At 34.0% G+C, this 13,792-nt stretch overlaps 1 protein-coding gene across 1 annotated transcript in view; it reads left to right on the forward strand.

The window, feature by feature from the left end:
• Positions 1-13,792, forward strand: part of LOC108693909 (transcriptional enhancer factor TEF-1-like) — a 161,473-nt gene that overhangs the window by 146,944 nt on the left and 737 nt on the right. Inside the window, exons 4-7 of the mRNA XM_018203106.1 lie at positions 3,866-3,996; positions 10,172-10,324; positions 12,691-12,906; positions 13,519-13,748. Coding sequence (XP_018058595.1) covers positions 3,866-3,996; positions 10,172-10,324; positions 12,691-12,906; positions 13,519-13,748 — 730 coding nt within the window. The remainder of the gene's footprint in view (positions 1-3,865; positions 3,997-10,171; positions 10,325-12,690; positions 12,907-13,518; positions 13,749-13,792) is intronic.

Below are 13,792 nucleotides of genomic sequence, written 5' to 3' on the forward strand. Positions count from 1 at the left end.
AAATGATTTATTTTTTCCATTTTTTACCCATTTTTTCGCTCTAAATTGAAAATTTGCCCAGGATGATTCTATTTTGATTCGTTCGTCAGCGACTCAAAATACATAAGACTAGCTGGGTCTCCACTCCAGCACAGAGTACTTTTTTATTGTGAGTTTGTGTTATTAGTAATTTAAATGATACACACTGTTAGTGTGATAGAAGAATGCTCGCTGTTTGTTTGTTAAAAGATATATTGAACTGGAAAATGTATTTCACCATAGTCTGTGTATTCTGTATTTTTAGCTTTTTTTGTAGGAATCATTACGGTCACGATCGACTCGTCAGTACCGCAACATTGATTGCACATTTATATTACAAACAACATCTGCATTCTTGAGCGAATTTCTTGAGCGGCAACAATATTTGTTTGCACAATTTGTAGAGTCCGAAACGAAGACGAATGTCCGTAATTTATGAGTTGCGATTTGCAATGCAAAAAAGAGTGGTGGATGGAGATTCGGCGTTGTCGTTTCATTTCGTCTTCTCGACATTTCGTGTTTATCCTCGACATATTGCGTCGCTCGAATAACGATGAATCATTTAGCGAGCCGTGTTCGCCACTACCGACTCTTAATCGAGTCTTTCCGTAGGAAGCAAGACGGTAATCTCTCTCCGAAACTTTCCGCGAAACTTGGAGATTTATCGGGGAAATAATTTATTTGCCCTATGGCAAGAACGGCGGATGGTTGTGTCGCGTCGTGCCAGGACGTTGCGATTTTCATCCCTCTTCACTCCCCGCCAAAGTGCTTTGATAGTCAATATGAATCTGCAATTAATTCCGTGTCAGCAGCGTGCGCATTTAAAAGAGAAATATTTGATTTAACATTCCTATAATCCCCCTGAAATGATGCAAATATTCATTCTCTCAATATCTGCGTAATTAATATGTAATTTCAAACACTTTTATAACTCGACGTACAAAATAGATGTAAAACGTGTGATTGTGATAATCGAACACATATCTACGAAAACAGAATTCAAATTGGTTGCGATATTAAAGTCACACAACTTCCCACGCTGTTGTTAGAATTCTAGACATTCGGCTCGTCACGTGTTTTATCCATTGGTATCGAAGTACTTCGGTGTGATTCTGCTTACCGTATGGTTAAATGTTATTTCAATTACGACACGTTTGATGTCGTCTGGCGCCGGTTTTACGGTCACCGGTAACCGTAAAACCTTAACGGCTGTGAAATCTAAGCGGCGATAAGGTGGCGCGTAGAAACGCCGTTTATACGGTCCAATCGGCCGGAAATCAATTCATCGACGAACTCCCCCGTGCTCGATCACAACGATAACTTCTTTGTTTTGTCGAACGGTTACGTTGCATTTATCATCACATATTGACCATTCAATGAAGTGTTCAATGCGTAGCGTGGTAGCGGTTAACATAATAGCAATTCTCTCTACGACACGTGGTTGCGAACTTTGGTCCAAGAAGAACGACTTGAAAGAAGAGTTTTTTCGGTTTTGTTCGGTTTGGATTGGATTCTGCTTTAAAACATTATATATTTTATGAAAATAACTAGAAGACTGAATAATTTCGATAATGTAATAGTTATAATATTTTCACGAATGCATGTAAAAATGCAAAATTATCGGAATTTGAGCTGTTGTAAATTTAAAAAGCAATAAATTGACCACGTGAACAATCTTTTGATACGGCTTTTTCAAACAAGTATACATAGAAAATTAAAATCAATGTAGTTACAATAATTCGTCGAAATTTAATAATTTTATTTTATTTTTTTAAGTATTATATTTTTAAGTATTTTATTGAAAAATCTACGTCTGTTTTCCTTTTCCCTCATACTTTTGACATCAGCGCTCTACGCTAACGATAGTCGCACATTTGGAAACTATTCTTCATATTCTACATTGAGATTTTGATCGCCGCAGTTTGATGCTATATTTTTCATTGCTTCCGATCAACAGAAAAACAAAAACATTCCACTCCCGCTCATCTCTCTCTTTCCCTCTTTCTCCGATTTTACTTTACGCACGATGTATGCACGCGGTACATTGTTGTATAAAAAAAAAAAAAAAAAAAGGAAGGGGGCGCACAAATGGAATATTCGTGTTGTTAAATCCGGAGGCCGTTGGATTTTCATCGTACGCGATGAAACCTGAATACGTCCCCATGCATTCGAATCGATTCTCGGTTCTTTTCACCGTTTGGAAATCGGTCGTCTCTCGTTATCGGCAGTTTCGAGCGGTTTATATTCACGTGTAACTGTGCGAATCGAGTGAAAGCATTCCTCTCTCTTTCTCGTTTCGTCTCACGGGATGTTTCTCCCGCCTCTTTCCCGTTTCCCACCCGCTTCGACTCATTACGATTTATTATGCTCGTTATCAACCCGAGTCGCGCGTTACGCGTCCGCGTAATTTCGCGTGGATATCCACTGGATTGAGTCGCCAAACGACGCTTCAGATCGCCGTACTCGCTTCCACGTGCGCTCCCGCGTTAATTAGAATTTATGACGAGTGCACTTTATCACCCGCTAAATTTAGCCACGAGTTTTGCGCGAAAATCGTTTCCGTGCGCGCGACACCGAAATTGCGCTTTTTTGCGCGATTACAGTAAATCGTTTGCCAATTAGCGCCATTCATGATATCGAGATAATCTGTATTATCTGCTACAGTGGTGGAATTGTGTAGATCAATTATTTAAATATTCACACTGTACAGGTACGTTTAATTGTTCACAGTTATTTAAAAAGTCATTTTTAAATCACTATGAAGAAAATTATAAAAATCAATATTTATATCATTTGTAGATTTGTTTCTGATTTAAGATTTTATATTTTTCTTAAATCATCACTTTTTTGTTGTTATATATAAATATTTTGCGAAAAGTTAAAGAGACATTGTTGTAAATATAAATAAAAGATTCAAGCAAGATATTAGTGTGTACATAAATTACTTTATAGAGTACTATAGAGTAATAATTTTGAATTATCTGATAGAGTATATTGACTGATTGTAATGTATACAAAGATAATTGTAATGTATGCAAACAATCGTGAAATATCAATATTATATTTTTTTAGATATGATAATAAAATCGTTAAAAGATCATGGATAAGACCTAATAAAGACAAGATAAATTGCGCATCCCTCAAGCTAGTTTAAAATGCAATCGCTTGAATTAAATACGTCGACGGTTTAGCTCTATCGTAAAGCGCATTTTATCTGCCGCTTCTGCGAGGCAGCTCTCAAAGCCTATTTCGAGCAGTTTGCTCGAGGGTTTGTTTGAATCCGTCCGGTCTGCTTCTCGTCAATTCTAGAAGGAATTCTCGTATTCGAGGCTCGCGAGAATGCAATCTTCATCATGGAACTTTCAATTTCCCAGGACCGATTCTGACGCTTCTGCGGATATCGCAATTGTTTGTTTCTATTCTCGACATGGAAATCAGAATTTATACGAAGTGTTGTTCAGATTTTTCTTGAAACTACCTGGAAGAATGAGAAGCGAAAGAAAAACGAGCTTAAAGTTTGAAGAAATTGCGTTCTGCAAAGTCTCACTTAATTCTACAAGTCTTTAATTGTCATTAATAACGTAGGAAGATTGATTTTATTAAATATTTCGAGTCGTTTATTTTCAATCTATAAAGCAATATCTGAAATATAAATATATGAAGTTTATCTTGAATTAATACTTGATGAATCATAATTAAATTATTAATAGGAATATTATTCTTGACCTAAATATGTCTGATTGTATATCTGGTTACATGATTTATTCTTTTATGAACAATATTTACGTTTAGTACGATTTATTGATAAAGAATACTGATCTGTATGCATATAATTCGCTGATTGCAGGTCGCAACGAGCTGATCGCCCGTTATATCAAATTGAGGACCGGTAAGACGAGAACGCGAAAACAAGTATCCTCGCATATACAGGTTCTCGCGAGAAGAAAACTTCGGGAAATACAGGCAAAACTTAAAGTGGTGAGTATATATTTTATCTCCCAGTTGTGCGCTTATTTTTATATTTCTATCATCGTTTTTTTTTTTAACCTTTTTCAATCACACCGAACCTACCCATCGACGTTGTGCGTCTCGATCGCGTTTCTTGCCTCTTTCGTGGAGGGACAACCAATAAATTCATTCGAAATGATATAAATTTTGTTTATTTGTATAAATACGACATATTGTGACTACTAAAATAAACTGTAACAGCGGTTTAACATGACACGTTATTATAATAATGAAATGCGAAATAACGATTGTACGATTATTAATTTAATAATATCGCAATACTTGATGACACGCCGTATCATTTGATAATATATTGAATAAAATGTTGCACGTGTCGTATGAACGCGATACTTGGCACGTGGAATTGATATTTGAATCTCATGTGCGGTGAATTTTTATTTCTCTTTGAATTGTGTAGCTGATATATTGAAAATTTAATAGCCAAATTCGTTGAGGCAAAATGATAATTGCATAATTGTGTATTTTTTAAATTTTATTTTTTATATTTATTAAATAATAATGTATAATTTTTTAAATATTATCTTTTATATTATTAATTATTAAGTGATATATTCTGTTAATGAAAGAAACAAAGAATATTACTGAAAGAAGATAATTAACAAATTGTTTCTTTAATTTTTGTTATTTCTTTAAAAATTTTAAAGACAAAAAAGATATTTAAAAAAAGATGTCTACGTATGGGAGAAAATTCATTTTAATTCATTTCAATGATGTCGATATAAAAATATTCTTTCCCGTAATGTTCATTATTTCTTCCTTTTTTGTTTTAATAAATTTTAATATAATTAATAATACATGGATTCTCTCGATACGAATTAAAATTCTGCATGTAAAAGATTTCTTTACTAAACAATATTTTTTACAAACAATCGAATGCTCGATCGAAACGTTCAGCGTTGAGATAATCAGAATTTTGTTGTATTCGCGTTTTACACAATGTTGTCTCGATGAGTAGTAGTGATGATATTAAATCGTGATTGGCGATATGTGAGCATTAACGGGCGATGGCCGTTGTGGAATCATTTTCAACGAGAGAGAGAAATATACATATCAAGGGATACACATATCGAGAGAAGCAATGCGTGGGATAAATCACGCGTAAAAATGAACCTTGCCCGTTTAATCAACAGCTGAATTATTAAAGCGATTCGCGAACAATTGCGTGCCGGTTAATAAATCAAAGCAGAGCGGTACAATCGGTGGTGCCTCCATTTCACCGATGGGCGGTGAAATAACGGGAGACAGAAGACATGAAAGAGAGAGAAAGACAAAGGAGGGAGAGAGGAGAGAGAAAGAGAAAGAGAAATAGAGTATTGTTTATACTGGATCGGTCAATATTCGGAATAGAAAAGAGTGGAAAAACAAGCGGAACGTGTAAATTAACCGTGCGATTGCATGCAGCACTCTGGTAAAACTCTCGTTCGTAGAAAAAAACTGCCATTTAATCGACGACGATAAACCGAAATTTTTTTCGGATATTTTACGCAATCTAGACGTTATTATTAAATAGACGGATGATGAAATATAATTTATAGCGTTTATATATCCGTCTTCTTTTACTATCAAGAATTAATTGATAGATATAATTAATTATTGCGTAAATGTATTACTCGGTTCTCCGATATTGATATAATTAGCAAAATTCAATGAAAGATTCTGCGATTTGAAGCGATTGTAATATAACCATAATCTTTTTTTTCACAAATAACACTTTCAGGACAAATAAAAGAATATTGATCGTTTTTACTTTTTATTAAATTTAACTTTTTATTTCAAGTGAATTGTAATCCAGTTTATCTATGTTCAGATTTAGCAAAGACAATTGATTACAATAAATGCTTATCAGCATTCTTTCATAATCTTCTTTTAAATGTAAATTTTTGACACGTTTCATATATGATACTATCTTGCATGAGTAATTTTGCATGTAATGTATTGTATAATATCTTTATTTTTCCGCGTTGTCATTTTTATATTCCATTGTACCTGGGCTCTTAGAGAGTTTAGGACTCCCAAAGAGTTTAGGAAAACGCCGGCGTTTCTCGAGCAATTTAAATTACGCTCGTGCACTCACGACTTTCGCGTAATAAGATGTCGTCTGTTTCCGCGCGCGCGGTTTCGTGCCACGATGCCATTTATGAAATACTTGCGCGGGTTTCCGTTTTTAAGCACGGTCAGCCGCAGCTGCAGCGACTGCAACTGCAGTGGCCGCATACCGCGAACATTATTCAGGAAAGTAGCAAGCGTGGGAGGGTGGAGGTACGGTCCGCCGTGACGTAATTTTCTGGTTTTCGCGTTTCAGGAAGGGTGAATGCTGCACCACGCCGCGACTTTTGCTCAGGTGGGGTTGCTATTTCCCTTCCTGCGGCCGCGAACCGTGCGATTTATTCGGTCAGAGAAGAAAAGAATTTCGCGAGCGATGTTCGTGTTTCCTACGCACCGGTACTGTCTTATGTAAATCGTGCTCTTTGCTTTCGTATTATATTTTAACAAGATAATATTAATTTAAAGGAAATTGTTTATGTTCATTGAAATTTGTAACTAAATTGATTAAAATAAATGAGAAATCGTAAGCATTAGAGATATCTACTAGAAAAAATTTTGTCGGCCTTTTTTTTAAAATATATAAATTTTATAGGATATTTGATATTAATAGATTTATTATGAATAAATTAAGAATAAAAATGGAAATTACTTTTTTAAATTTTAAGACCGCTTATTTTATACTTTTAAAATCATTTATCCATACATTTCCACTGTAGATAATAGAAATAATGAACGGACTTTAAGATCAACTTGAATTTTTTTCTTATTTTATAGTCAATTTTACAATAAAACTATTCAATTTTTCAGTTAAATAATTTGTCTTCAGTTAAATAATAATTTTTAATTTTAATTTCATCGTCTTTTTTTCCGACTTTTTTCCGATTCTTTTTTATATATTTATATCATTTTCTTTTATATTAACGATGTATATTTCATTTCATGAAATCGTAGATTTGATTTAACTTTTCTGCTTGTACATTTTACATGCTCGCGTATCAAACCGATATTACACCAACTATCATAATCTATCGAGATTGTCCGTCGTTTTATCTATTTTGGAAATAATTGCACCAGGCATTACGGCGTAATTAATTGTTGCGGTGTAAACGTACTCCCGATAACGGGGCAGGAGTTGTAGTAGTAGGAGCGGGTTGCGGGAGGGTGCCCAAAAACGGGCGAGCAACGTTTCAGAATGTCGATAAACATGTCCAACCCCGTTACCCGCCCAATCCTCTGCATTCCTGGCGTGTATTCGAGAGATGAAGGGCGAGAGAGAAGTAGACAGAGAGAAAGAGAGTGAGAGAGAAAGAGAGACAGAGAGAGAGGGGGGGGGCGACATGTGGGACGAAGAGTGGAAATTAAAAAAAACGACATGGATTGTACCCTCTCAATTAACCGAATTGATTTTCCGCTGCAAATTCAGCGCGCGCTCCGCACAAACGTGAACAACGGCCCGCACAGCGAAATGGACTTTTCGCGGGTAATCGATGTCATCCAACATTCATAAAAAATTACATTCTATCCGGTGAAATTCGCGCAACCGTTTTGTAAATCGACTTTACGCGCCGGTTAATCTCACCAATTCTGATGTTGCGTCGATTACATTGCAAGGTATTTCGGATAAAAGTTAAGTAATCTTCTAGAAAAATAATAATGATTTTGGAACGAATTTGATAACATCATATCGTTTTTGTATATTGTAATTCAAGAGAATTAAATATTGTATCCTAGGTTAAGCTGCTACGAGTTTGACAAAAATAAAATAATTAAAAATACATATTATGAAAATTGTAGTAGAAAGACCCCGAAAATCGTGTAATGAATATGTATTGTAACTTGGCCGCATTTTCCAAATCTTTCTGACTTTAGCTCGCGAAAATTGAGATTATTTCATTTTAATAATAGAATTATCAATAGAAGTACAGAAATTTTAATAGTGTTTACCTTACATTTCTATTTTCAACATCACAGTTATTTAATATTTCATTAATTAGAACAAAGAACTTTCTTTACCAGATTTGTCTATTAATTGTCTTATACATAATAAATTTTATTAGGATGTTAACAAATAAAATTAGTTACAGAAAGAGTTATTTGCTTTTATACTAAAATCGTATAGAAGTAAGTTGCTTATATAATGAATGATTGTATTACTTTTTTGCTTATTAATTTTTCTATCTCATACTTATTGTTTAATTTAGTTGAGCTATTACCGCCAAGTAAAAAAATTTATGGTAATTAAATTTATTTAACGTTGGATCTTTTTACTGAAATTGTTGTTTGAGATTTAATTTTAATTTATATTATATATGTATTTGCTCAACATCAAATCGTAATTATCGCATTTTTAAGTTTAAGACAAATGCCTTACTAGACTTTAACTTTTAAAAGTCATAAGTTTTAAATTAAAATTTTATTAAAGCAGAGTCCATGTAAAACTAACTGAGAATTAACATTTGTATTATTAACTATTTGTAGTTCCATGGTTCTCTCTCATACAATCCGGGGCGAGCTTTTTATTTTCAACTATTTCCAAGTTAGGAATACACATTGATATATACACATCGACAATTTCATTAAACAAAATTCGCCTGCAAATTGATCGAAAAATCCGTAGGTAATAGGAACAGCGGCGTCGGCTTTTCGGGATACTCACCCTGTGTATTTCGAAGCGAACACGCGAGGGGCGTAAACAACGTCGAGAGCAAAATGTAACCCGTGATTTTCGGTCGCACCGTCGGCTAAATTCTTTATTGCTCGCATCGTTACGCGGGTGGCGCTTCATTCCGGTCGACCGGCACTCGTAGTGACTCCTCCATTACGGATTTATGAACGAAATTGAAAATCCCCGTGCTCTCGTGGGAATGAGGGTGAGAAAGAGAGAGAAAGAGTGAGACGAATGGGGATGAATCGGTGTGGGACTGGATGATGGTGGTGGCGGTGGGCATGGCAATTTTCCGAACGTCACGGCAACGAACCACCTCTCGTTCGCCTCGTCAGCGATTTTCGGTCGGGCGCTGATTAAAACGACGGCTTTCCGATAAAAGCGCGCCGAATTCCCGCGAATTTCTGTTGCAACCGGATTCGCCGCCGCTGCTGTTGTTTCTGCAATCAACTGCACTGCGCGATCGCGATCGATTTCATCGCATGCGGTGCGACCCGCGATGAATGAGGGACCGGGGAAAAAAAATATCAGGGGGAGGTGGGAGATAGGGAGAAAAAAGGGACGCTGGTAATCGCGCGTTCGGGAGCGGTAAATTGATTCGCATCATTGAGAATGTTACGAATTTATCCGCTGACTGTTGATTGATATCGCGATTCCCAAATGTCTCGAATTTTTTTATTTTTCGAACCACATTGCGTTTGTCCTTCCACGAAGTGAATAATTATAATTGTTTTAAAAATACGCACTACGATTCACAGAAATATTGAAAGATTAATCAATTCACGTATAAATTTCTGTATTAAACATTTTCACAATTTTGTTTTGATTGTACATATACATATTTTATTATTCAGCGGTTTATATTTTTACAAGAAACGTATTAATCTGTATTAATTATTTTGTAGAAATTAAATTTTTTTTTAATAGTTCGAAGTCGATTTATCTTAATCCTAATCAATTCGTTGAGATACCAGTAACATTTTTGACTTTAATTCAACGAGTTTCTGCTTTCTTAGAATAATATATGTGTATTCACAGTTCATTTATACAGATGTAGAAAATATAAATTTCTGAAGGTACGAATATTAGAAACTTGATTTTTGTCGAAATATTTTCGAAAGAGAAATCTATTCTGAGTTTAAAGATCGTTCCTGAGACACATGTTAACGTATTCAAAGAAAAAGACAGACATAGTGGTGACAATTATACAAATATTATATGTTTCCTATATCCTAATTCTCACCACTATAAAAAATTTTTTTTTTCTCCGAGTGCGTATCTGTATTAATGTACCAATCTATAAAATCTATTTAGTCTCGAGTCCTCGTCATAGTTTAGAAAGGGGATCATATATTGATAATATGATACCATATTGTCTGGCATTGCGTGATAATCGGTCTGGAAATTTGTCAGGATCATGCCGCCAAGGAGAAAGCGCTCCAGACAATGTCAAGCATGTCAAGCGCCCAAATAGTATCAGCTGGAAGCGCGATACACAACAAGATGCCCCTCATGGGCGGGACCCTTGCCCTTCATGCTTCCACCCCTGTCTCCTATCCCGGAGCGGTAAGTCCTGATCTCGGAGAACCCCTTAAGACATTTTTTTAATCGGTCTTTCTCTTCAAAACAGCCACGAGCTTTAGGGTGAGACGACTCTATAAAATGCGAATTAATTAAGTTAATCACTGCATTGGTGATTTCGCATGACGAATCGCTTTTAAGTAAAACGAACGGCCTCATTCTCTCTCGCTTTTATAATCGTTGCATTGACTTTTAAATTGTGAATTTTCTTCAATCGATTTTTACATATAAAGCACTGTACTCCTTATTGTTGTCAAAGATCGATTTTATATTCTCTCTAGTGAAACTTTCCAGGCAAATATTTTAAAGATAACTTTTAAAATAGTTTATTTTCAAAAATTATATACGGATTTTTTTCTTTAAATGAAATCAAATTTCAGGCGATGAAAGAATTTGTACAAATATAAATGTTGATTGTTTAAATATAAAAGGTAAAATGAAATTTTTGTATGTGACTAGTGTCACTAGACTGTTATATGTAATTTTAAAATAAAATAGCAAATCCATTTCCGATTTATATTGATTTATATGATGTCATTCATATAATATCGATAGATTGAAAGCCTCGCAGGAAAAACATAAAATATTATCTTTGACGAATTTTATTTTTATTATCAGCATTGGCCTCTTCTTTTGAAGTTTGTGATTGTTTTCAAACGCTTTGCTCGATAACCGCTAATCCGCCTATTGAAGGCAATATCCATGGTTTGTCGACTGACCTATAAATTTTTTTTGTGTCTTACGAGAGTTTGAGATAATACCGTGTAATTAAAATGTCATGCCAGAGATATTATAAATGACACTAACTTAACATTGCACTTAGAGACAATGTACATTGGCAATTAATAAATCGTTTGATCTCAGTAAAAATATTCAATCTTAACTTTTGCACACAATGTAATATTAATTTAAATTATAATATATTACATTATAATTTAAATTTCTATGGCCATTGTTAAATATGTCGAAGATACGTTTGATGTTGAAACAAAATGATATATCTGCGAATAATGACAATTTGTTCAAAAATTGTTTGAAAAAAATTGCTTTCGTATCTTTAAATTGACTTAACTGTGTTGCTTCTATACTGAAAGAGTCTGTAATAGCTACCAAATGTTAAATGAAATAATGCCAATCAAACGTTCGGCTAATAATTAAAAATAATTTTACTTTTCCAAATATTCAATAAGTATTACCAAACATAATAATATAACCAACTTTGTTATATATATAATTCTTATTAAATATTTAAGAAAGTAAAATTATTATATTAACCAAACATTTAATTGGCTTTCAACATTTGACAACTATTAGAATTATTTCACTCAATATTTAACAACGATTACCAGACTTTTTTCTGTGTATCCTGTGTTTTATATGTATACAAGAAAGAAAAGGGGAAAAATAATATTAACTAATTAGAGGCGGTGAATAGCATTCCTTTTGTTTCTTTAATTAGATTTTCCGCTTTTTTTGCTGTCATGTTTTGTTCTTTTATGCTCTTTTTCGCATCTAATTATAAAATAAGAATGAGGAAAATAGCAAGAGAAAGCTGTTTCCGTGATCAATCGTGTACTTTCTTTTCTTCATAGCGCGAAAGCTTTTGCGTTGAAAACTAACAATCCCTCGCAAAAGTGACATCTCCCCTGGCTCTCTGCTGCTGCGCTGCCCCTGAGGGCCCTTGTTGTGTATTGTTGAATTTGTCCATCGCTCTAATCTTGTACATATGTATTCCTAGGCATTACATACCTATATACGACACGTATATATATTAAGTATGTATCCGTTACATTTGACATATCTGCATAATAAAAAAATGTTCGTTGTGGCTTATCAAACTTTCTTTCTCTTTACATAATAATACGATCATTAGCTTTTTGTTGTTATTGTCATTGTTGTTCTCTTTTACTTTGTGTTTATTCATTGTTTCCTATCGCTCATTCCTCGCCCGACGGCTCGATGGCTTTTACGGAAATTTTTTTTTACTGAAATAGTTGTAGTATTACATAAAGATTTACGTAAATACAATCGATTGTTCGGAAAAATTTTGAAAATGCAGGTTAAAAATTTTGTAAAAATTTTTCCATAGTTTAAGAGAAACGAATCTATCAATTTTTTTGCTTGAAACTATTAATTTTCAATTTATTTCCTTTGTATTTACTGTTATATGATTTTAGAAAAATCATGTTGTTACGCAAATTTGACTATTATTTGACTATTCGGTAACTAAAGCATCAATTATTCATTAAATAGCAATTAGCCATTATTAATAAACATCAGGCGAGTGGAAATCGACTAATCGTTAATATGAGAGTATCATCATTAGATACAAATTCGCGCTATACTTTCAGCAATTTTGGCAGCCAGGCCTGCAACCAGGAACGTCTCAGGATGTCAAACCCTTTCCTCAGCCTGCTTATACCGGAAAACCTGCGACAGCGGTCTCGAGCGGTGATTTGGTCCAAGCGCAGCCTGCACCACCATGGGAAGGACGTGCTATTGCGACTCACAAACTCAGGCTTGTTGAGTTTTCGGCCTACATGGAACAACAAAGAGAACAGGAGATTGTAAGCAGCATCGTAATTTATTAATTGAGAAGATTTCAAGATAGTCTAAATATATATTGCTTTTTACAAAAAAATACTGCAAAAGTGTCGTATACCTTTGAGAAATTTTTTTCAAGGATAAAATTTAGTATATTTATATTTTATTGATGTCTGATAAAAAAAAGAAAAATTCTCGAAAAATTTAAATATATCTTATATAATTAATAATAATTTAATAACATAATTTAAATATATCTTAAGTACTTATAATATAACTTTAAAGCATTATTATATAGATAATGATTCTTTATTTAATCTCAACTAGAGAGTGAGAGAGAGAGTAGAAATTAAAGTAGAAATTAAAAATTGTCTCATGATATAATCGAAATTGCTAATTATTGATTATATCGATATATAACTTGATAATCATTCATAATTAACATAGCAAAAATGTTGTAAATATCGTGTTTGAATAATCGGCTATTAATGATAGGCTGATTCGATAAGACAGTAAAAAACGAAAAAATTAATAAGGCATTCAAAGATTAATTTTCTCAGATAAATAAAGATAATATATAATAATTGAAGTATGTTCATGAATATTCTTTTACGTATGTGAATTTCTTTTTTTAGTACCACAAACACCTATTCGTCCATATAGGAGGTTCCGCGACATACGCCGATCCGCTATTGGAAGCGGTCGATGTTAAACAGATATATGACAAATTTCCGGAAAAGAAGGGCGGTCTTAAAGAACTATACGATAAAGGACCGCAAGCAGCTTTCTTCCTCGTTAAGTTTTGGGCTGATCTCAATAGTAACATCCAAGACGAAAGTGGAGTATTTTATGGCGTCACGAGCCAGTGAGTAATGTCAGCTTCTTGATTACTCAACTCTAGTTTGATAT

This window comes from Atta colombica, unplaced genomic scaffold (genome assembly GCF_001594045.1).
Source record: "Atta colombica isolate Treedump-2 unplaced genomic scaffold, Acol1.0 scaffold111, whole genome shotgun sequence".
NCBI lineage: Eukaryota > Metazoa > Arthropoda > Insecta > Hymenoptera > Formicidae > Atta > Atta colombica.